Source organism: Acipenser ruthenus, chromosome 6, assembly GCF_902713425.1.
Source record: "Acipenser ruthenus chromosome 6, fAciRut3.2 maternal haplotype, whole genome shotgun sequence".
Classification (NCBI taxonomy): Eukaryota; Metazoa; Chordata; class Actinopteri; order Acipenseriformes; family Acipenseridae; genus Acipenser; species Acipenser ruthenus.
In genome coordinates this window covers 76,314,989-76,341,291 of record NC_081194.1, presented here as the reverse complement: position 1 = coordinate 76,341,291, position 26,303 = coordinate 76,314,989, and the positions used below count along the sequence as shown (strand labels likewise).

General features: G+C 39.3%; 1 protein-coding gene across 1 annotated transcript; it reads right to left on the bottom strand.

The window, feature by feature from the left end:
• Positions 1–619: 619 nt before the first annotated feature.
• LOC117411197 (pre-mRNA-processing factor 17-like) lies at positions 620–26,014 on the bottom strand. Its single transcript, XM_034018476.3, has 16 exons — positions 25,837–26,014; positions 25,461–25,678; positions 24,285–24,371; positions 23,718–23,847; positions 23,061–23,144; positions 20,352–20,491; positions 18,096–18,192; positions 17,536–17,675; positions 13,021–13,095; positions 12,348–12,393; positions 11,728–11,829; positions 8,921–9,036; positions 5,753–5,886; positions 2,562–2,638; positions 1,730–1,874; positions 620–1,511 (listed from the first exon to the last, which is right to left on the bottom strand). The coding sequence occupies exons 2-16, from the start codon at positions 25,641–25,643 to the stop codon at positions 1,334–1,336; spliced, it is 1,734 nt and encodes a 577-aa protein (XP_033874367.1). The 5' UTR covers positions 25,644–25,678; positions 25,837–26,014; the 3' UTR covers positions 620–1,333.
• Between the last annotated feature and the right edge of the window lie 289 nt (positions 26,015–26,303).

The following is a 26,303-nucleotide window of genomic DNA, read 5'->3' as shown; positions in this document are numbered from 1 at the left end:
GTTTCACCGTTTTCGATGGCCCTGCTGTTTCAGCCTCATCTTGTTTACGTTTCCTTGTATTAAATTTATGTTTAGTGCTTCCCATGTGTTCTACAATGATCTACCGATGAGTATAATCTACAGCCTTGCTGCATGAAGTACAAAACAGCACATTACCATCGATGTGAAATTTGTGCGTGCCAAACTCATCAAGGAGTGATTTTTATTGTTATCGGCACCTTTGAACAGCTCTGAATACTGAAGTAAACTGAACTTGAATACAGGAAGCAGTTTCATTAGACAGGTACGTAATTTAAAGCAAAGTTGCCTGTGTTAATGTTTATATATTATATGTGTATTGATTTGCTTATTATCAAAACAAACAAAAAAAGCCTTGCATGTTTTTTGACTCTCCCCAAATGTAAAACTAAAACAATCTCAAAAAACATAGAAAATCCACGTTGTTCCGTGTTATCATAGAAGATCTGTTATTCCTAGGATCCCTGCTCATTAGGATACTTCTGACATTACATAGAGTTGGACAGGCCAGTTCTTGGTCTTGGTCTGCAGCCGATGGAAACGAATAAACCAGAATTCAACTTCCAGTACCAGATGGAAACTGAACAGAAGTAACAAAAACACTTTTTTTTCTACAAATGGTATTTATTGACAAATGAGCTGTACAACAACTATTTAAAAAAGCAGAACACAGACACCAGTTACCCAACTTCTACCCAGCAGTATACATATCTGATAAAACATGGACCAACCTACGCATACCTTGCCGACAGGATTAATGGTGATACATCTTCCCTCCCTCTCGTATCCCTTTCTGAAATAACAGTGCCTCCCGGATATATCCTTATTTTGGGATCCAGGTGCGCAAATCAATTGGTTCCTACTGAGCCATCAGAATGAAGGTAGCAATCTTGTTGAAGGTCAAAATCCCCTCTGAGAATTATAGTAGCTCATATGGTGAATTTCTGCTACATCCCAACCAAACTGTTTGGTGGTTCCAGTTGTTAATCAAAAAGCTAACATTTACAGTTTTAAACACAATCTCGGCACGATTAGAAAGCTACCCATGTGTGTATTAAAAGTGCAAGAACTGTTTTTCTCCTGAAACACTGCAGTTTAAATAAAAAAATAAATAGTGGATTCCTTGGATTGCAGAGGGGGAGGAAAACCAACAGGAAATAAGTAACACTTTAAAAACCAGACTGGATACCAATCTTAAAAGTCTTGCAGAAGGCTTCTGGAGCCAATCTATCCGTCAGGGTGGGATGGGAATGGCAGTCAACATTGAATTTAAACTTTGAGTCCAAAACGCGTGTATGTACTCCTTTCAAGCTCACTAGTCCCAGAGCTTGATCTGACCGTCCCAGCCACACGTGATGACCTTTGAGGTTTCGTGTGGGTGCCAGAGTGCACTAATGCACACTTTGTCATGGGCTTTGATTCGGTGATACAGCTTTGTGGTTTTCCAGTCCCAGATGTTCAGTTTACCATCGGCATCTCCTGAAACAACGTAGCTGTTGGGGGGGGAAGACAATTAATAACAAAAATCTACAAATATAGTTTTTATTTGTTCTTAATTTTTTTTTTTTTTTTTTTTTTTTTTTTTTTTTAAATGGGGTTTAAAATGCCCTCTTCACTGAAACCTATTGTGTTACCACCTAAAAACACTGTGGAAGGTAGAATGAAAATTAGGCAATTGCCTTGAAAACACTGTATAGATTTAATGCCTTACCTCATATCTGGTGAAAAATCCACTTGGCAGGCGTAGCCAGCTACCATGTGACCCTTGAAGATTTTCTTCTTGTTTAGTCGGAACCTGTTCTGGGCTCCAAAGATCAGGATCTGGTTGTCCATTGACTGACAGGCCAACCACTTACCTAAACAGACATAGTAATAAAAACAACATGCGATGACTGAAAATATATTCTGAATACACAGTTTATATAAGAGGTTGATTTAATAAACCTATACCCAGCCAGGATAAACCACAGCGAAATTATTATTATTAAATTATTTTGTATTTAAATAGCATTTTACATTACTGGGTAAATCACCCCTGGCTTGCATCAATCACCTATCAGTGGTTATCCTGGGATCAACCCTAAAAAAAAAAAAAAAATGTAAAAGCAGTTGATAAAACGAAGTGGATTCCCTGTAGTTGTAAAATGCTCCATGCTGGTTTATCCCAGTAGGGTATATTGTTAAAATCAACTGGTTTCACAGACCTCGATGACTATCTAATGTTACCGAAACCAAGGTAATCAGAAACCAGCTATATACCTCTTAAAATTAAACTTAAGCTGCAGCTATTTTAAATCTGAAAGAATATTTCTCCCTCTAAAATGCTAATTTACTGAATTGCAATGAGGACAGATTAGCATTGCAAAAGGCCTTTGTGTTGAAAAAGTTTCTTTAAACAAAACCTTCTTAAAACAAGGGTTCCACTTTTCTGTAAAGGGAGTACAATATCATAATTACACAACAGCCTTCCCACAGAATATATTTAAAGAAAACATTGGATTTGCTGTAAAGCTGGGTCAAAAAATGAAGTCTCTCTGACTCACCGTTTGGAGATAGAGTTACAGCTGGCATTGAATGCATACTCGGCTCAGCTATGTACTTGAAGTCAACAGGAATGTCCCTGTAAATCAACACAAATCAGACAGATAAGGCAAGCAAAGCTGGTTATGCAAGGGTTCTGCTCCAATTACTTATTTTATTCCAGGAGTAACTTTTGAACCAAAATAAAAATCAAAAACACAAAAACTTGGCTTCGCATCAAAAGGTGGACTGTCACAGTTAGAGAATCAAGATCAAAAGTAAAAGAAAAATTTAAGCAAGAAGCAAAAACGTCTCACCCTGGTGACAGCGCTCACTGTACACCACACATATACCACAGTCATTCACCCTGGTGACAGCGCTCACTGTACACCACACATATACCACAGTCATTCATTCACCCTGGTGACAGCGCTCACTGTACACCACACATATACCACAGTCATTCATTCACCCTGGTGACAGCGCTCACTGTACACCACACATATACCACAGTCATTCACCCTGGTGACAGCGCTCACTGTACACCACACATATACCACAGTCATTCACCCTGGTGACAGCGCTCACTGTACACCACACATATACCACAGTCATTCATTCACCCTGGTGGCACCGCTCACTGTATACCACACATATACCGCAGTCATTCATTCACCCTGGTGACAGCGCTCACTGTACACCACACATATACCACAGTCATTCACCCTGGTGGCACCGCTCACTGTACACCACACATATACCGCAGTCATTCATTCACCCTGGTGACAGCGCTCACTGTACACCACACATATACCACAGTCATTCACCCTGGTGGCACCGCTCACTGTACACCACACATATACCGCAGTCATTCATTCACCCTGGTGGCACCGCTCACTGTATACCACACATATACCACAGTCATTCACCCTGGTGGCACCGCTCACTGTACACCACACATATACCACAGTCATTCATTCACCCTGGTGACAGCGCTCACTGTACACCACACATATACCGCAGTCATTCATTCACCCTGGTGACAGCGCTCACTGTACACCACACATATACCACAGTCATTCACCCTGGTGGCACCGCTCACTGTATACCACACATATACCACAGTCATTCATTCACCCTGATGACAGCGCTCACTGTACACCACACATATACCACAGTCATTCACCCTGGTGGCACCGCTCACTGTACACCACACATATACCACAGTCATTCATTCACCCTGGTGACAGCGCTCACTGTACACCACACATATACCGCAGTCATTCACCCTGGTGACAGCACTCACTGTACACCACACATATACCACAGTCATTCATTCACCCTGGTGACAGCGCTCACTGTACACCGCACATATACCGCAGTCATTCATTCACCCTGGTGACAGCGCTCACTGTACACCACACATATACCGCAGTCATTCATTCACCCTGGTGACAGCGCTCACTGTACACCACACATATACCGCAGTCATTCATTCACCCTGGTGACAGCGCTCACTGTACACCGCACATATACCGCAGTCATTCATTCACCCTGGTGACAGCGCTCACTGTACACCACACATATACCACAGTCATTCATTCACCCTGGTGACAGCGCTCACTGTACACCACACATATACCGCAGTCATTCATTCACCCTGGTGACAGCGCTCACTGTACACCACACATATACTGCAGTCATTCACCCTGGTGGCACCACTCACTGTACACCACACATATACCGCAGTCATTCATTCACCCTGGTGGCACCGCTCACTGTACACCACACATATACCACAGTCATTCATTCACCCTGGTGACAGCGCTCACTGTACACCACACATATACCACAGTCATTCATTCACCCTGGTGGCACCGCTCACTGTACACCACACATATACCACAGTCATTCATTCACCCTGGTGACAGCGCTCACTGTACACCACACATATACCGCAGTCATTCATTCACCCTGGTGACAGCGCTCACTGTACACCACACATATACCGCAGTCATTCACCCTGGTGGCACCACTCACTGTACACCACACATATACCGCAGTCATTCATTCACCCTGGTGGCACCGCTCACTGTACACCACACATATACCAGTCATTCACCCTGGTGGCACCGCTCACTGTACATCACACATATACCGCAGTCATTCATTCACCGTGGTGACACCGCTCACAGCGGTCATTCACCCTAACATTTGTTTCTTTTCATTATTTATTTAAATGAGATTTGACATGGGCCTAGATGACATTCTTATTTAACTGATTCTGTCAAGATCAGAGTTCCAGGCTTCCGGTGTGAAGCAGAACCACCAAATTAGACAAGCACAGCAATTCACTGCCTGCCTGTTCATTGTGGCCTTTTCAAGGCTGGTGGCAAATCAGAACAGAATTAAAATGATAAACAGCAGCTCTGGGTTTAATAAATCAACTCCAGGCATGAGGGGTGGTAGCAATGCTGCCATCACTCTTGGACAAGGTGACTCTAGGAGGTCAGGGGCTTCGTTTGTATAGGTCAAACCTGTTCCTCCCCACCAGTATGTGACAAATGCTGAACAGTCAGCCATTCATCCTATCTGTGGTTAACTATGGATACTGGCCAACTTTTTTTTATTTAGTAATCGCCAGTAATTTTTTTTGTTGTTTTCTCCCCAATTTAATAGTGTCCAATTATTTTGTTTAGCTACCGCTACCACCCCTGCGCTGACTCGGGAGCGGCGAAGATGAGCACACGCTGTCCTCCGAAGTGTGTGCCGTCAGCCGACTGCTTTTTTTCACACTGCAGACTCACCATGCAGCCACCCAGAGCTACAGCGTCGGAGGACAACGCAGCTCTGGGCAGCTTACAGGCAAGCCCACAGGCGCCCAGCCAGACTACAGGGGTCGCTGGTGCGCGGTGAGTCGAGAACACCCTGGCTGACCTAACCCTCCTTCCCCTGGGCGGCGCTCGGCCAACTGTGTGCTGCCCCCTGGGAGCTCCCATCCTTGGTCGGCAAAGGAATAGCCTGGACTCAAACTGACAACGTCCAGACTATACGGCGCATCCTGCACTCTATGCAAGTGCTTTTACTGGATGCGCGACTCGGGAGCCCCCCTTACTGGCCAACTTTTAAAGCCAGAAAAGCACACGGAACCTGGCCATGGTTCAGCATTATTTTATTATTTATACATACAGACACACAGTGGTTGGAAGCTTACCATTCCCAGACACGAAGGCTCTTGTCGTCAGAGGTACTGACAAAGCGTCTGTTTTCATCCACAAACGTGATGGTGTTGACAGCTCCCAGATGCCTATCGTACTCTTGAACAACTTCCCCGGACCGTACATCCCACTGCAAATGAACAGCAGCAGTCAGTGCAAACAGTGGAGAGATAACAATCGGAGATACCGCACATATCTTAAAATGCAGGGCTTGGAAAACAGCGGGGAAAGTGCAACCCGGCGTAATCAGCCTGTAAACTGCAGTTATCTGTTGACAAGTCTGAGCAAATTCATAGGGGGCTTACGTTCCATTTTCTTATTAAAAGAAGCACAAAATACAATAGAGAGGCCCCCACCACACCCCACCCCCATTCATAGTAAGCTTAACAGAATATTGTGGAAAAACATCTTTTCTTCCCAATTAATGGAAATGTGTGAAGTGATCGTAAATGGGTACTCTTTATATTTGTAACAAATTTTACGGTGCAAATTTATACGCCATTACTGAACATGCAATCTGTAAGTAGCTATAGCACTGCTGAATTACTAAAATGTATACATTCTAACATGACACCAGGATATGAAAATAAAGAATTTTAGTGGAGTCCATTATTCCAGATTTTTGCGATGACCCATTTTTATTATGCAATACTCTTACGTAACGTTACTTTGTAGTTTAGTTACCAGTTACTTCATTCACTATTTATTTTACTTTTGCCATGTGCTGCAATTATTTAAGAACCTAAAAAATAACATGTCTCATGCCCCGAAGCAGCCCTTAAGACATGCTACTGCAGGTCTATATTTAAAACACGAGTGACTGGCTGCAACAATTTGATTTCCATCTGTTCATAGGTCATTTTCTACTTGCTTTAAGAGAAAGAGAGTAAATACATCATTTTATGAACACAGTATTTATTATAGGGATGGGAATTAAAAAATAAATAAATTAAATTAAAAACTAAAAAAAACAAAATACTGTGTCATTTTCTACACATTTTATAGATTTGTATATCTAAAATTGTATTTTATATGGAACACTGCACCACCTGGTGGCTGCATTCTGCATCATTTTAAATAGCCTGTTAAAAGGGGGCGTGGCTGTCAACCAGCAAACACACACAACCAGCGGTCCAGATAAGCTGCGTACCTGCCATTTTTACGCGTAAAAAAAATCTGAAATATGCACTAAATTTAATTTAAAAAATAAGCATAGCAATTTTGCTGCACAGCTTGTCTGCCTCCCCTAAAACTTCCACTGACAACTACATGTCCCAGAATACAATGTCTTCAGTTACTAAGAAACTGTACACAAGAAAAAACAACCAAACATTATCCAATCTCTGGCTAGCCCTGTTGTCTTTGCAGCCAATCACAGTAAGAATAAGAAAAATTTGAAGCTACACAGGTTGAAGTGTAAACACACCAGTCCTGCTACAAATCCAATTGGAACCATCATCAGAGGCAACCGCTAAAAAAAAAAAGGTGCCTATAATATTAAACAAACTGTTTTATAACCTATTAATACTATTGTATTCATCTGTATGGCTTTATATTGAAGTTAACATGTTCACTGAGTTTAAGAATTTAATGTTAAAATATACAAGTAACGTAATTAAATTTGCAGTCAGTGCGATACCTCAAAAGTATGCGCTGAGCTGATAAATAACTTTGTAGAACACACGCGTGGCTGCACAGTAGTTCAAAGTAATATTGCAGTTAAAATGGAAGGCTCTTTTTTAATGCCTACCCCATTACCATTAAAGATTGTAGAGTATTTATTGAGGCAGGAGGCAGTGTGGTCCAGTGGTTAAAGTCCAGGGCTTGTAACCAAAAGGTCACCAGTTCAAATCCCAGCTCTGCCACTGACTGACTCACTGTGTGACCCTGGGCAAGTCACTTCACCTGCTTGTGCTCCATCCTGCGGATGAGATGTTAAATCAGTGTCCTATTGTAAGTGACTCTGCATATAATGCACAGTTCACAGCCTACTTCTGTAAAGCGCTTTGTGATGGTGGTCCACTATGAAAGGCGCTATATAAAAATAAAGATATTATTATTACTCATGACTTCAAGGTAATGTTGCATTTTACCCGCTGAAACTACATTTTAACTATCTCAGTGTTAAAATTAGAGGGTAAGTTACTCCCAGACCCAAAACCTTATCTGGAGCGCAGCACACAAGCCAACCTTTTTGAAGCAGACTACAATAAATTATCTAGATCGAATCAATGAAATCCAATACAACACCTGCCCCAACAATAGAGCTACCTTGGTGAAAATGGACTAGCTGTGAAACTGCAATCACTGGTTCTCATGGTACCATATCATGATCATGCGCATAGACAACAACTGCATCACTATGGCACAACAAAACTCCCCAACCAGTATTAATCTGGTATAGATTAAATAAGGTATCCCGACGTTCTGATAGGCTGCTTTGTATGAATACAATTACTTTTGTATAAAACTGTAAGTCATATACTCATTAAGATCTGGCAGACTTCACGTAGTTGTGTTGTATTTTGCCATGCAACTCATGTAAGGAAGTAGAATGATTAATTGATTGATTCTGTTGCTTATACCAAGGCCTCAGGGCTCTAATCTGGTTTACAGATGCAGCAGCCATGAACATGGCAATGGGAGTCTGTACATTGGAAACTGTATGCTTGAGCTCTCTAGATTCATTCAGTCTGGATGGTAATTTAGGGCTTGGGAAAAGCTGTCTGGAGAATAGGTCATATTGGGAATTAGGTACTTCCTAAAACCCCTTAGCAGTTTCTCAAAATACACTCAGCATCCGGGACTGTTTGGTCTTCACATTTTCTCCAAATGGAATAAGATAATTTAAATACCCTTTTAAAATCATGAGCGAGTTTCCCCGTTATGTACCCTGATCTTGAGAGCAATTTGTGATTAACAGAATTTTAGCCCACAGTCACAAATGAACAGTTCTGACCGGTCTAGACTGCAGCAATGAAAGACATCATTAATGGGTTAACCTGTAGCTCAAGACATTTGCATGATTAAACATGCAGTACAGTAAGCAGTGTTCAAGAGAGTGTTGGTAGAAATAACACACACACAAAGAAACTAATAAAAATAAAAATAAATTATAATAAAAAACCTGCCCAGTAAAGTGTAAAGACAGGCAGAAACCTTACCTGGACAATCTTCTTATCAGACATCCCAGCCACAAAGAGGCTTTGCTTGTCTTCATCAGGATTGAACTTGACACAGTAAGGGACTTTCCGGTTTGTAAATCTTGAAATACACTGTCCTGTTAAATTGTGAAAGGGATGAGTGCTTCTCAGGAGCTCGTTACTGGACAAACTAAACATGTGAAGCATGATATACATCTGACAGACTGGAACCTCTGCTACATCCCTGTTAAGGGTATGCAGCACAGCCCTGCGGGTGATAATGTGCAGCACTGCATAGTAACATGGTGCATATTCTACCTATTAAAAGGCAACCTTCTCCTGTGACTAATAATGATTTGCAAATGACTTCTATATATTTTTAGTCATTTTTACAGTTAAGCTACTTGAATCTCCGTAACAAACTGCACAGTAATATAAAAAACACAATCTTGCTGTTTTATAATAGCACCAAGTAATGTACTCTCAAGAACCAGAGATCAATGTCTGGTATGGCATTCACTGAAACACTACAGAAATCATACCGCACTGCAGGCTTTCTGCTTTCATAGGAAAGAATATGCTATGCTCAAGAGTGCCTGCATGTTATCTGTCTGCAGTGTATGCCAATAGTTAAGGGTGTTTTTTTTTTTTTTTTTTTTTTTAAACATAAACTGAGATTTTTGTGCCAGAATATGTACAAGTCAATAGGCTGACCTGTGTATGAAGTTCCTCCTTGAATAACCACAACCAAAAGACACACATCACATTGATTATCTACTAGGGCTAGGTGAACAGGAACATACTTCCTGTATAAATCTTATTAATATTATTTACCATGCATCCCCATAGATGCACCCTCCAGGGCAACCGCACTTTTCACCGGTCAACAGAATCCCCCTGTCCACCGTTAGTAATAAATCAGCCTCTGATTGGGAGGTGGCTCTAGCCAGCAATGCCACTCTGTCGAATGTTGTTATTTTGAAATGTAGCAATTAAAAATTTACCAGCAGGCCAAATGCTGTCCAGAAGACAAGCAACATCTTATCTTCCACAGCCAGAGAACCGATTGTTAAACCACATAAACGCCTTTCACTTGATAAATCACAGCACTGTTTACACCCCCTCCAATTTTACAATGTCAAGCAAATCCAACACCCTCTATTAAAAGCAGGACAGATAAACTGGCAAAAGCATACATCTTGTACTTGAACTCCTTCAGCACCAAGTAACTTTATAAAAAGACTACCCTAGGATAACTAATTAAATAGTTGTACTGCTTGCTGGCTTCATACCCTGATAAGCATGGATCGTGGTGAAACCAGCTGTCTGCCTTATACTAAGAAATTGGACATAGATCAATACAATTTTTATATAGCGCCCTTCATAGCAAAGCCATCTAAAAGCGCTTCACATTGAAAAAATAAAAAAAATAAAAGATATACATAAGTATATTAGATTACTTTGCTGGTCTGCTGTTTTGAGAGACATTAGACTGGTTCTTGCAAATACTCAGGAGGATACAATTTACTTCTGGATTCTTCTAAATATATAAACAATATCCCTGAACTATATCATAGGCTATAAAGAAAGTACATAAGGTATGTTTCTTAGTGTTACATCAGTTTCAAGATGTAGGCAGAACTACAGGACTTGTAATCCACTGGACACAACAGGATGACTAGAAGAGGACTGCAGCACCAATACGTGTATCTAAATACAGCTGGAGCAAACCAAACAAATAAAAAAAACTTACATTGGAGGAATGCTGTGCTATTAAAACTACATTTCAATTATTTACATGGCCAAGGCCTTTCACTTTTAAAGCCCAAAATCGGGATTAACGGAGGTGGAGGATGCTTAGATCAGGGTATGTTTGAAGTCTTGTGTGGCTCAGGATTACTGATGCTTCTTCAGGGCTGAACGCGCTTCACAAACAGCCTAGCCTTTTCAATTTATGTCGTGTCAAACCAAGACCTTGGGACCAGAGCCGTTCCCACACAAACACAGGCTTCTCTCAATATGTGTTCTGTTTAAATATCTCCGCTTCTCTACCACTTGCAATTTAGCATGAAATTAAATTCATAATCAAGGCATTCACGCTATGCCTCTCCAAGCTGTGATGCCTCGCTGCTGGAAAGTCTATTTGCGCTGCAGCTGCCTGTAGGAGGAGAGATCATTGCCATGCAAGGCAGCAACCTGCAAGTCCTGCTTATAACAATGCAGGAGTATAGAGCTGGAAAGCACATTGGTCGACATGAAGCAGTATCATACCCGTTTTATATCAAAGCTTCAACAGTCCCTTACTGCTTTCCCAACATATTGATAATCTGTATTCCAAGCAGATGATGTCATTTTTTTTTTCTCTGTCGCACATGGGGAGCCCTCGTCAGTGTTTTACAACCCTTTCCCTTTTTAAATGAGGCCCTGCTATTTAATTCAAACCAGATGTACATCTTGCACTGCTTCATCAGGGACATGAGGAAATGCACGACGACTGGATGCTTGGCATTTGTTAACATTTTACTCCAATCAGACCTCTTGCTTACTGGTATCCTTGAACAGATCATTCTCTCCTCTTCAAAGTCATAATTGTACTGTGCAGCAATACTAAACACCGTGTCTAATTATACAATGGTAAAAGCATAGTGGTACATATTTACCTCATTGTAAAATATATCAATTTATGTAATATTGCATACAGTTTTATACGGTTTACAAGACTGATTAACAATGGGAGACAATATCTTGTCCCTCAGGAACCAAAGACTTAAACAGAGCATAAAAAACCCTCTTTAGAGAATGTAATAAATTAGCAATGACAAACCCACCTGTTTCTGTGTCCCACAGTTTAAGGTATCTATCATAAGCTGCACTGAGGAACTGAGTGCCTGTGTTATTAAAGCAGATGTCACGAACAGCTTTGCTGTGACCTGTGAAGAAAATAAATACATTTTAAAAAACACTAACATTCCCACAGATCTAATGCTTTTTCCTTACTACATCTTATAACAAACAGCACTGCTTAAAATCCAGATATTTATTAGAACAGCACAACCCATTTTACATCAACATACCAAAGGGACAAGATTTACGAGAAATACTTTTATATAAAACAGATGTTTTAGGATGTGAATGAGAGAGCTGGTCCAGAAATATCTGTGGCAAATACAGACAATGGCCTCGTAAATACAGCCTCATTCATCTTTGCAAACAATTTACATCTGCAGGATCTTTGAGATTATACTGTTTTTCTTTGTTTGTTTTTTTTAAAACCCTTTCCTCCAAAACATTAAAATACTATTAAATGTGTAATCACCTAAAGCGTTTGTTTTCCCCGTCACTAATTTGTATAGCTGTTGAGAGGATATGCTTCCTGACTCAAGGGATTGCAAGGCCATCACTTCTTTCGTAAAAAGACAATTTCAAATACAAGTAGGGACACACTTACCAATGAATGTTCGTAAACACCTTCGCTCGTTGTAAACCTCCCACAGCTTAGAACCAGGAAACAAACAAACAAACAAACAAGCAAGTAGTTATTTTTTCAGGGTATTTTTTTTTTTATTCTGCAAGAGGCAAGTCATACCCCAGGTGACTAGAGCTGAAAGTTACCCAGATAAAAAGCTTAAAACACAGCATTTGCAATTTTACAGTCTATACAACAAAATACAGCAGTAATATTGTCCCCTGTTTGCAGGGTAGGTTTGAAGTGCCTAGTCAAACTTCATTTTAAAAACACCCAATCGTAAGACATACACTAGTATTAAAGAGAAACTTGGTAATGCAGTTGACAAACTCTTTCATAAGTCATCTTTGTCAATGTGTTTCTTGCTGCATTGTAAAATAACAGACTGTACTCAAGAAGACCTTGTGCCTCCAACTAGGCATCTGTGATAAAGAACTTCATTATGAGCGAATTAAACACTGAAACAAGCTTTTATTACCAAGCTATCGATATTGTCAGAATTGCTTTAACAATGTTTCCCTATTTTTTACTTTATAGAAAAACGATGATTGAAGGGATCCAATGTATTTTTTGCTTTGCTTAAAAATGAAGAATGTCTATTTTGTGGTGGTCCACCCCATAACAAAACCCAATAAAATGATATACTGTGACCCACCTTGATTTTGCAGTCCATAGAACAGGATAGCAACAGATGTCCAGAAACTGGGAACAACCTGATTGCACTGACACCCTGAAAGAAAAAGACAAGTGAGGGCTTATTAAAGAAACAGCTAATTAAACTAAACAAAATATAGGTATAGGAGGAAAGATAATCTTCTAAAGCACGCCGCACACAGCCCGACTCAAGCCGTCCCGACTCATCTCATCTCAACTGGTCGTACAGAGTCTGGATGAATCGTATCAGTGTGCGTGCCCTTAAAACCAAGATTATGCAGATTTCATTCGGAATGTCTTCAGATTTGAAGATTGAACATATTGAATCTTTTTCAGATGCAGTTTCGTTCAGATGTGATCAGTCTGTCTATGTGCAGCGGTTGCCAACCAAGACTGACTGAGACCGATTAGTCATAAGGGTGTCAACCAATGGTGAAGCAGGTTTAAGTGACGTAGCTTGTCATGTAACTTGTCATACAAGATGGCGGAAGATTGACAGCTTTAGTTCCACAGGTAAAAATACATTAGTCTTGAATTGCTCCGAGTGTCCCAAATTCAAAATTACCAGATATGTGCACATTTGAATTGTTTTGTTAGGCGTTTACTAATCAAAGGTAAATTATCAATTTACCTTTTTATTATCAATCTATCTACTGGCAACCTATATTTTCTTACTGTGCTAAAACAGAAGTAACCGGTGTGTCGATCTCCAATAGGTCACAAATCACAAGCCCCTAGATCCAAACACTGAGAAAAAAACCCCGCCAAAGTCAAATAAAAAATCAACAGGTTGGATTTTATTTACCACAGGCTAAAGTGTAGTAGACAAGCTATACAAAAAGTCAAACACTGTCTGAAACGTTTGCACGGTGTAAATGGTCAATTAATTAATAATAGGTTAAGCGCTTCTTTTGGTTGCCTTGCAGCACTGTCTCCGCTGTCTAATCAGCATACGATGTCATGCATAATATGAGGGTCGCTATGTTGAGCTAAGTTAATACAAAAATGTGTACAGGGCAGTATTAATTAAATCTGCATACATAGTAATCACCAGGATCTAGTTGTGGTCCGTCTAATTCAGCCTTAGCAGTGTGCGACACCCAGTCGGGAAAAACAAAATTGTGACAAACCAAAACTGAGCACAACTGATCCCAAAATCTGTGCATACTCAGATGAGATGAGTTGGGATGGCTTGAGTCGGGCTGTGTGCAGTGGGCTTAATGTGTTTGAATGTAGGGGTGCTTGCCAACCAAATGAAAGCTATTGTAAATGACTACCAACAAGAACATCAGTTTACAAAAATAAGCCTAGAGCTGGCTGCATCTTTTTTTTAAACCAGACAGACAGTCACCTCCACAGTGTCACATTAAAGCTATGCAAAAAGCTGGCATGGCCACGTCTGGTATTTATTGAAGTAAGGTTTCTTAATTCATTAAAACATATGAACCAAGAATGACGTCACATTGTTTGAGGTTTATTTCAGTTTGTGGAGGAACTTACTATAACATGTCAACACCAGTAATAAAACAAACAAGATATGGTTGGACTGTGTGTAGACAAGCTGCTGTGATCTTAGCATTAAAAATCAGGAGAGGTGGTATCCTTTTTGAAAGCTGGAAAGCTTTTGTTTAATCTGCTGTCTGCCATGTTAGGCTGGAACTGCTGCTGTCTGTCCACATGTCATTAATCTACAGTCTGTTGCTGGGAGGGTACACAACTATGGCCAGCCAAGACAGCCTTAAGGACTCCAACTGGCTAGGATAGTTTTCAGCTATTGTCTCCAGCTAAATGTTTTCCTTGGAACCTGAGCAGCATCTCAAAGGCTGCAGTTCTGTACTGAACAAAGAGCTGTGCAGAGCCCATTTACAATGCCTCCAACGGGAACTAGGCATTGTCAGGTTGTCTGAGGGACAGATTTTACAAATCCAGATTTTCTTACAGTATTCCAGGGTTTGTTTTTACAGGAAGTCAAAAATATAATGTACCTTCTAGCTGCTAGGGAATGACAAGTAATGACACTAGTAGTCTTAAGTTCTTTATACAAACTCCCTATAAGGGTCCATCTGCATACAAACCTCTAAAAGTTCCAAGGTCGACTTTAAGGTTTATTGGAAGGAATGACAGCAGTATTTTCACTCGCACCCTTATTCATTGAACATGTGTTTGTTCATTTTTATGTCTAGATATGCAAATCGAGTGGAATCACACTATATATTTAAAATTTGTTTCTGGCACCCTCACATATCTACAATGTGTTGGTTATAATTGATATCCCAAATTACGTTTGGAAAAAAAAGTCTTGGTGCCTCATGCACTAAACGTTACCTGAAATTCTGCGTGGTAAGAGAAACCCATACTGCTCGCAAAAAGGAAGGCATGCCCGCTGTATTCACGAATATAATAATATGCACAAATAAGGCAAGCTAAATGATTCATTTGCCAGTCATCATAGGACATGAAATGCTGAACGTGTTACACACCCTTTAATTTTAGTATATGGGCACTCCAAGGGACAGGTAGTCCGGCTCTCACTTTGTCAGAATGACAGCGACCAAGGATGCAGCAGCCGGCACCAGCTACATCTTCAGTGGGTCTCCGTAGGATGAGGGGAGGCAGCCCGTGTTACGCAGATTTCTGTATCCCCATAGAATTCTGTATCCCTTTAAATTTGACGCCTGAGTAGATCAAGATCTCTATATGTGAACACTTGATGTTTTAGCACAGTATTTACATGTAATAAAATTAAAATGTGTTTTAAAAGAAATACAATTTTATAAGGTTACTTTTAATCAAGGGTTTAATGTATTGAGCAACGCAGGAGGCTGAGCGTACTGTAGAAAATCAGTGGTGTTAAATGTGCTGGGGTTTTTTGCTACAGAATTAGTTTGGTCTTGTTTTCAACAGGTGTTGCAAACTGCAGCAGAACTCAATGGCAGTGCTTGAGAACACAGCGGGACTCGGGCACAGGGATATCGCGCATCCACGTCCAGCTTTGAAAAACTGCATCTGCACAGGCATGGAATCATGCCGGGATACAGAATTCTGCGTAACACCGGGAATGTCTTGCTTTGAGACAGTCAAAGCGGAGAAACAGAAAATAATGAACTGAAAACAAATATCTGTTTGTTCACCTTTATCCCCCTCTGGTTTATTTTGAAGATACTCCGGTCCCGAACGAAGGCGAAATATAAATGTGTTTCTTTTAAAAGGGATTGCAAGTGTGCGGTTTATTTCTTTAAGAAACTTTAACCTTCCAGCTGCTTATCTGGCGATTTCGACGTGCTGCACAGGCTAGTCACAATTTGTACAGTACTCACTGTTGTCTTTTCCATGACAAAAATGCTAAATGTTTCCAGGGCCGAAATAATTCAGTGTAATTCATGTGAGCACATCTGTCTCTTGGCCGTTTCGGCAATACAACGTCATAATGGAAAAAATACAGTACAGCCTGGGATTTTATACAGCACTGTCTATTCCGACAACGCATCTTGCATTGAGAAAGCAACGCGTTTGGAATCGGAATAAAGGAAATTATTATGCGATACAGTTCACGTGTAGTCATCTTTTGGTAATTTGCATTTTCAGAATCATATCATTATGCACAGTATGACACACCTTAAAAATATTACCCTTAATCCACAAAACCAACGAAATACATCCTATGTAGCCTATATTTGACATTTTATTTGTAATGTTCTGTGGAACACAGGCAATAGTTTATCCTGGAAAAAATTAAATACAGTACCTGAAAGTAGATATACACGTTTATCATGTTTCCCACACAGCACTACTTGTGGTCTGCTCTATTTATATTGTGATTTAGACAGACACCGCTTGGTTTCAATAAGCGGTAAACTTAACATGCGCTTAGAAAAGAGACACTTAGGAAGGTTAGCACCTTCAAGTAAATATGGTTTTTATATCAAGTCCCTCCCCCGCGGTATTAGGGGAGATCATTTGAATACATTTCCATGGATTACCATTATTAATACATTTCCATGGATTACCATTATTAATACATTTCCATGGATTACCATTATTAATACATTTCCATGGATTACCATTATTAATACATTTCCATGGATTACCATTATTAATTGTATGTAAAATGACTCACACCCGGTATCTTTTTCCACATGATTCATTTGGCATGCAAAGTCATTTGTCGCTGGTTAGTGAATATAGCAGGTGTACAAAGCACGCAGTAACGGGCTTACTGCATGGTAAACTAGTTACCGCTGTTTACTGCATGAGGCCCTTAGTGTTCATATTCAGTAACTTCATGTACGGGTCATTGCTCCGTGGAACAGGTAAAACAAATTAACATCCTCTCCATGCTGCTCTACAACAAGAACAATATGAAGTCGATCAGATTTACTAAAACACAGGTCAACATCAAAACCTACATGCAAAAAAAATAAAATAATAACTAGGAAGTTTACCTGATGGATATAGTTTTGTATCAATGTACAATGTTCCCAATTTAAAATCCTCACAGATTTCCTAGCCATCTTACCTTTGTATGTCCAGACCATACATGGATCTGTTTCTTGGGCAGGTAGCACTTGTCTGGGATATCGGCAGAGCGTAAGTTGACCCCGACATCCTGAGGAACGTGCAGATATGACCTTCCTTGGTAATCATACATGTCTTTGGCTGCAGGAGGAAGGCAAGGAAAAAAAAAAAGATGACATATTTAGAAGGATCCAAAACAAAAGCAATGTGCTCTATTACCTAGCACTCTATATCTAGTATAGGCATTTCTTGTAACAAATGTTCTTTCAGAATTTAAATAGGGTCACTGTGATTTATGTTATCAAAAAACTGTGCAAAGTAGATGGCATTGTAATATTACTGCCACAAAATGGCTTCTTGCGACAATAGTCTTACCCAAACTTTTTTTAAATCTTTAAAATAATTATAGAATACAGTTTTTTTTACCAAATACAAGCTCACCTGTCTGTCTGAACACTTACTGATTAGATTGAGATCATTAATGCCACAGTACAGCTCGATTTGGAACTATAAAATCAGCCTTCGCTATGCTCCAGTGGTGAGCAGAACAGGCTGGCTTACCGTGAAGGATTGTTTTTTCATCTGCAGGAGCTTCCTCTTCACTTTTGCCTTTCTTCTGTCTCTTGGCAGTGATCTCATCCAATTCCTTCTGTTCTTCCTAGAGGAGAGAAAAGCCTGTTAGCACTGCCATTCAGCCAGCTCTTCAATGACAAAACAATAAAGATTCATTAGGAAACCACCAATGAAGTACAGGAAAGGTTTCAGTACGATTAAACCAGTATCTTGTACAATAGAGAAGAAACCTTTACTACAGGTCAAAGAAACATTTTTTTTTGTTTTACTCCACCTTACAGGCTATCAATAACAATGTAAAACAGTATCCCTTGTGGAAATCCATCAGTAAGTTTTGCCCTCAACTCAGTTTAGATATTTGTCCAAAAACAAAAACAAAATGAAAAAAAAAAAAAACAGTGATCCTGCGTTTGTATCCAAACCAATGCTCCTTCCTGGCAATGGGCGGGGACGGACGGACAGAAAGACGTCATGAACGATGTTGCAGGAGATTGCACTGATTTAGATAGACACAGGATGCAGCGATGGACAGAAAGCAAATGAGTAATGCAGCCATAGCATTCAGTCTACTTCTGTAGCAAGCAGATGACCTGACTCCAAGCAATTACATTCATTTCCAGCTAGGCTGAATCTCACATACCTAAATTATAAAATACTAATTTAAATTCCTACAGTGTTGTGAGTGACTGTATCACTACCTGTCTAGACTGAATAATGGCTTTGTTCAGAGGCAAGGTTCACTGGTGTGCTACTCAGAAATCTACTGTAGGTGTAAGTAACAGAGGTGTTTTGAATAACAGACCCATTTTGATAAATTATACATTCTTTCTGCAGTATATAGTGATTGTATTTTTATGCACTACCGATACAGGATCCTCTGCTGTAGTAGGTTGTAACCCTGGGAAAGATTTATCCAGGGTTTCTGAGGGAAATCAAGCCAAGTTAAATGTATAATGTGTAAGCAGTGGAACTTGTTGGTATTTGGGGGGTGGAGGTGGGTTCAAGCAGAATCTAAAATAAATGCCACAAAGGGGAATTGTGCAGACAACTCCACTGAAAAAAAGGGGTGCACCGATAACTGGTAGCCTATCGGCATGGCACAAGTAAGGACAAAAACCCAATCGGCTATCAGCAGTTTTTGTTATTTTAGCCGATAATGTACACCGATATTCATGCTTGAAATTCTTCTAGCACAGAATTTAATGTTTGGTCAGGTGCATTTACTAATGACGCAAGAACACTGTGCAACATTGTGCGATCATCCTGCAGTAAATAAGTTTCAAAAGAGCAGTGTTTTGATTCTTTTTTTTTTTATATATCTGAAGACAATAATAGGATAGCCAAGTTGTGTGCAGCACAGACTTGATGCCACATTAAATCCAACGATGAGCCGTCAGCAGAATATTCTGATGCTTTAAAAAAAATTATTAAATAAATAAATAATAAAATAGGTTGAAGCTTAAATAACATTGATGGTTTAAGTTATTTTTATTATTACTACTACTACACAACGTACTTCAAAAATTACCTTTTGTCATTTTTGTTTATCTTGCTTAATCTGCATTGGTTGTAGGTGTATTCGGCAGCATTTTGAAGGAGAAATTGATTACTGTGCCGTCTTTTGTTTAGTAACAAATTCAGGTTTCACTGAATTTTGTAACCGGATATGTTGTAGTTGACATTGTGTAGGCTACATTTTTCTTTTCTACTGTACAGTATAGGTCAAAGTTATAATATGCAATGTTTGACAGTAAGTGGCTATAAAAGTGAATGTCAAATTACATATTTTTTTCTACAGAAGTATTTTTACTAGTACAGATGTAAAGTGTTATTTTTGTGTGACTGTTGTAAAACAATTGTATAAATTGCTGTCAAGCACACAATATAATACTACATTATTCTTTGTATTTATTTTCTGAAGTAAATGCAAACAACATTACAATACCTGTTCATTTTTGTCATTTATAAAACAGTATAAAAATATAGGCCCTATGTCTTGTTCTAGTAGTTTACGATAGCTGAGCGGCACTGTCTATTATCGGTTTCGGCCGATATGGGTAGATAACCATCGGCTATCGGTATCGCGGCCAACAAAATCTTTATCGGTGTACCCCTACTGAAAACACACAGTCACATATAGTAGTCTCCACATACATTCTAGAATATGGAGAATTTTTACACTTCCAGAGAGCACATCTGGCAATAGCTTCCCTAAAAGCTCTGGGCTGATCAACAGACACTTACTTCTGAGGGTTTGGCCACATCTTTTTCATCCAGGTACTTAGCCCAGGGTCCCAAGAACCCTTCAATGTTGGAGGCATCGCTCCCTTTAACTTTCTTCCTCTTTTCCATTTTCTTCGCTCCTGCTTCAAACACTGTTAGGCCTGACATAAAAAGAACAAAATGTTAAACACTTAATCAAGGGCTGAATGTGCTTTAGTTGGACCATACTCCAAGTGCCATTAGAATTGGCTTTTTTTTTTTTTTAATTTCTACATAAGCTTTAAAAAGGTTTATCCTTATTTTGTTATACAGGTTTGGGTTTCCAGGCTTTACTGCCACAGACTCTGGCAAAGCTTATTTATTCTGCCACCATATTACAGATTCACTTCCTGTGCCGGGGTGTTTGAGCTTTACACTCACTTTGCAGCACATCAATAGAAACACTGGACCTGGAGAAAACATCTGTATACAACTGATCCTCAACAGAAACACTGGACCTGGAGAAAACATCTGTATACAACTGATCCTCAACAGAAACATTGGACCTGGAGAAAACATCTGTATACAACTGATCCTCAACAGAAACACTGGACCTGGAGAAAACATCTGTATACAACTGATCCTCAAGAGAAACACTGGACCTGGAGAAAACATCTGTATACAATTGATCCTCAACAGAAACCTTGGACCTGAATCTCTGACCTGGAGGCACCACTTCTGAGGTTGTTTTTTTTTTTTAATTTATGTAACTAAATTCCATTTCTTGTACAAAGCACAATTTTTTCTTCAATTCACTGACACTGTAGCAACTCAGAGGCTTTAAAATAACAGTATATAATAACACAAATCATAATTAAAACATTAAACATTGGATGTATTTATTGCAGATCAGAAGTCCTTTTTTTCTGTTGTCATCTAATCAAAACATTACAAAAAACACATTAGAAAAAAGATCAGCTATTACCATTTAAACATATGATATACACAATCAGAATTATTAAACACATAGGGGCTGATGTAAGGATATGTGCAAAGTGATTTGCGGCTGCAAACACACCGACATTGCTGCCAAAATTGGCATTTTGCACACGTAAACCATGTTTAGCTGCCGTAAAGTGGGACTTCAGCGGCCACTAAAAATGCGGCGTATGTAAAGAATGGTTTTCACCTGCTGTTCTGCACCCACTATCAAATTAACACTGCCATCATTAATCAATTTAAATGATATTGAAATGCATTCAAATGAAGAAAAGAGCATGGAATTGGGTGGGGATCTGGAATACTAAGTGAGCGCAAACACTATAATGAGATGTAAGGATTTTGCCTTGCACTTGGGCAATTGCTGACCCTCCAAAAACTCTGCACCTTATAAGGTGCAAACCATTGCAGAAGCGAGTAATTAAGAGCTGTATAATACCACACACCTGCAGAGACCTGTCATTGGCCTCAAGACTTTGCTGCCCTTCCTCTAACATATTTTTTGTTTGGTTTGATTTTCATGCTCCACAAATCTCATACAGCGCCTACTGCTCTCTGCACTCCTAACTCGCCTCACCAATGGGCTGTAAGTGCAGCCGCTAAATACCCTGATGCACATGTGGTGCTCATTGCGACCCTCATTATCATGATTGCAGCTCATTATTTGTGCGTGTTGAGTAATTTGCATTGCTCTTAAGCTTACACAGGCTGCAGTGCAAAATAATTGCCTGGCCGCAATGCAATTTGAATTTTACAGCCACAATTGTTTTGCACTACGCCTATCCTTACATCAGCCCCATAATGCATAAGAGTGTTTATTTTATTTTGAAAGGTGCTAACACAACTTAATAAATTGCTGTTATCTTGCTGAGCACACTGATCAGGGCTGCAAATTTGGCAGTATGGCCAGCAGCATTAAATTCTGGCACCAGTAATAATTTTTTTGGAACGTGAAAGAGGCTTTTCTGTGATGAAATATGTGAAGAATGACTTTAAATCTTGCAAGACTAACAATAAACTTCCAAAAGCTTGCAGTTTTATTTTTCAAATTGCATAATTGTTAGTGGCGTGATGTACATCATTAAACAAGCGCTATGTTCAGGTCTTTTAAACAAAGGATTGTATTCACCCCGTGAAGGAAACCTTTCATTTTCTTAGCGACTTTACTGTAATTATTTATTAAGGATAAGGGTACCCACAAAACCGAACATTTCCTCATATTGATACGTATCAAAATACGATCACTGGTTACGTTTGTTGATGTGTAAAAAATAATATTTGACAGTTTTGTGGCAACTAGGCTTGTTTCACATTTATTCCACATGAATTATTAAATGTCTTTTCACATTACAGCACTAAGATAAAGTGTAAAGTGTTTATATGTTGGAATCCTCTGTCTCTCTCAGCGTTTTGTCAAATATACTGTTTAGATCTGTTGTCCGTGTGACAATCTCAAATTCCTGTTGCTGTTGTTGTGCCTGTTTGATGCTATACATGGCAAACTGAGCCGTCTTAGGTACCGCTGCATTCACAGTAGACCAAAAAACATATCAAAGTCGTCACAGAGCCTCCCTCTGGAGCAGGCCACTTTTAGGATGCGTTTACAGGAAATAAAAAAAAGACCTAAGCCGGCTTACAAGAGACTAGTTTAACAGGGTATCAGAACACTGTGTATATACAGTAGGACAGTGGCTAAACGTCTCTGCAGGATGTCAAAAGACATAAAATTTTTTAAAAAAAAGGATAACTTACCCTTATTCTTTTCAGCCTCTTCTATTGCACCTATGTAGCCAGTTGTTAGGTGACTGTTGTCTAAGGATGGATCCAAGGCATAGCCTTAGAAAAAATATATATATATATTAACAAAAGTCTTTTTTTATCAGACTTGGAATATATCAATACAACTAGTAAATCTAATGAATGGTTTCCTGAAGTGCTGCTCCTGAATCCCTGATCCAGATCTCCTTTTGCTGGGAAGTGATCAGTTACTGAAAAAAATGACCATGTACTGCACTGTCAAAGTCCATCAAGAATGCAATTAGAGCTTACTTGCACCTAATACCATGTTTAACATTGTGGTAAACAAAGAGGGTAAGGGATCATTGTGTCTTATTATCCCTGCAGGGAATGAAATTCCTGGCTATGGGGATAGAGCCGTGAGCACCTAGGTCACACTTTACATGTTTTCTGTATATCTGGAAAACAGGTTATCCAATTGTGCTAAAACCTCTATTAACATTATGCATGCATCAATGTATGTCACTGACACACTGACATGTTTCACTGTTTTTTTGGTTGTTCTAATCATTGGCCTCTACTGATCAAACTAATGACAAAGCTGCAATGCAACTCTCCTTTAAATAGCAACCTGTTTACAGTGTGTTTGTACCAGAGCCAGATATAGCTTACCAAAGGTTGAAAAGGTTCTCCTCTGTTCCTCAAACATGAAATCATTGAGGTGGGCAGGCTCTGCATAACCAGATAACATGTTCCTGGGGGCTGACATCTGCTGGGTCTTGAACGGGTTCATTGGACCAAACTGAGTATGCAAAGAATGAAAAACAATGAATAGATTTAATACATTTGATTTGCTGATACTATATGAGCATGAAGATTGTCTTCCATTCCCAGAAGACTACAGAATGCATTTTGTAGGGTTGTTCAATGCACTGTATTGAGGGCTGCAAGAATATACCATAGTGCAGAACATACAGAAACTGCGACCAAGTCTGAAATGTAAAATGTGTTCTTAAAGATTTAAACAAACATATAAAAGTTTTTTATCCTTTCCAAAAATACTGTTTATGTTAATGAGAATATTGTGGTGGCTCACTCTTTTTTTACTTTTTTTTTGTATACTATGAATAAAGTCTGTGAGCAACCCTGACATTTCTCTGAATGCACTTACATTATTAAACCGCAATCTCCAACACCCTCTGGATTTATACTCTTGAACAGTAAATGAATGATCCTCACCTCAGGGGCAAACATGGTGTCGCATGTGGGGTTATACATGACCTCCTTGAGAGATGGATCAAGGTGCACTCCAGTCTCCACATCTTGCTATTAAAAACAAGAATGCCCCAACCAAATCCAGTTACTTATCGACATTCCCTGATTTAACATTAAACAATAATGTTAGACATACATTTTTCATCATGTGCATTAAAACTGCATAGGCTAGTTATTGAAACACAATCCTCTTTAGGAAAAAAATATTTATCATATGCAATACATTGGACTCCGGAGCCTTATTACAAAGCTATTTTTCTATTTATCATATGCACATTTTTTTTACTTCTGCAACTTTGCGGTGGACTTCTTTCTCATTGTGTCTTGTTCGTCGCGAATTGTCAGAAATTGACTGTCTGTTTCCAGTTAAAGTTGGAAAAAAAAAATGTATGATTAGTGGTTTGCAAAAAAATTATGAAAATTAATGGTAAATGTACCTCTGTTTGACAATAGGACAATATATCACATCGCAATTGATTGCACCTGTACCAAAATCTCACTGCGTACCACTTTCTAAAATTACACGGATAAAGTTTTGGTACGCGTACCACTTTATAACACTACACCGGCTGCCGTCTTTTGTTTTACTAGGTTTAGGGTTTACACATTAACTACTGTAGACCGATAATAATGTAATCGTTGCTGTCAATTACCAAAAGGCAAGACAACATACACAGTCAATTGCTCAGATTCAGTACAGGTCGTACTACAGAGGAGATTACATCGCACGTTACTTTTTTTTTTTTTTTTAAACTTAACAACAACAACAAGGATACACTAACCAGACCTTTCCTTGTAAGTTCTAGTTCTAGCTGCACTACCATAACGTTGTCAATTAAAATTAATAAAAATCCTTTGGCTTCTTAAACTGCAACCGTTATTATCATTAGTTAACTACACAGTCCACAGAAGCCACACCATCTGCACAGTACCACAAATACCAAGCATCTACTAAAGAACAGAGCACAACCTTGTCCTAATAGAAACTACATTCTGTGTGTAACAGTGAAGTAGAAGGATCAGAGTAACTTCACATTCAACTGAGGCCTAGGTCGAGTTTTAAGTGCTAGTTCCCCACAATGTATCACATCGCTCAGACAGTGCAACTAAACGTCCACGCCGCGCTAGTAATATCTGTACCTTCACAGCCACCTCCGGAGCGGAGTTGAGGACCTGCAACGAGAGCGTTTTCTCCGAACCCAAAGGACGAAGGTGTGCTGTAGCGTCCTGGCTTGCATTGTCGGTGCTGGTTCTGGACTCGCCGTCAGAATCCGAGCCAGAACCGCTGCAGTAAACTTCAAGGGAGGCGATCGCAGCCGACATCTTGGGTGTGCTGTAAATATCCGGCCAGACAGGTCCTAGCAGGGTCAAATAAATGCAAACATAGCAACAAGTAAAAATAACGAAAAAATAAAAATATGATATAAAAAACAAAGTGATTTACAATTTTATTACAGGAATATTTTTATTTACACATATCACTTTAGATATAAGAGTAAAATATGAAAGCATTTACCTTATTTTTATATATCTTAAAGGACGTTTAAGGTCCTCAAAACTCATTGGCTTCATAAGCAACTTTCTGTATTTTTAATGGTGAACTAAAAATAACAAATTAAAGTTGTGTATTGAAATATATGGTTATCAATTTATGTAGCGAAACTCGGTTAACGCATCACACAGGACGAGGCCGGGCGCGATCCCGGGGCCTCTTGCACGAAACCATAATGCTGTACAATGCAGCTGTACAAAAACGCCGGCTCTTGTATGTAAGCTTGTCTTCGTTTTTGATTATGTCGCCTACCAGCCCTGCTGCTGCCTTCCCCGTGCACGCTATTGTATTTTCACGGTATCGATTTTTTTAATGATATTTAAAAAGATCATGATGGGGTAAATAGATTATTTTTCATAATCGTCTTGGGACAGCTGTTCTATATATATATATATATATATATATATATATATATATATATATATATAGAT

Excerpts from the sequence above, each read along its gene's own strand:
- LOC117411197 (XM_034018476.3), bottom strand. The coding sequence starts at position 25,643 with ATGTCGGCTGCGATCGCCTCCCTTGAAGTTTACTGCAGCGGTTCTGGC. Across the intron at positions 23,848-24,284 it reads ACACCATGTTTGCCCCTGAG|TTTGGTCCAATGAACCCGTT; the intron begins GTGAGGATCATT and ends TTGCATACTCAG. Across the intron at positions 1,512-1,729 it reads GATTTTTCACCAGATATGAG|CTACGTTGTTTCAGGAGATG; the intron begins GTAAGGCATTAA and ends CCCCCCCAACAG.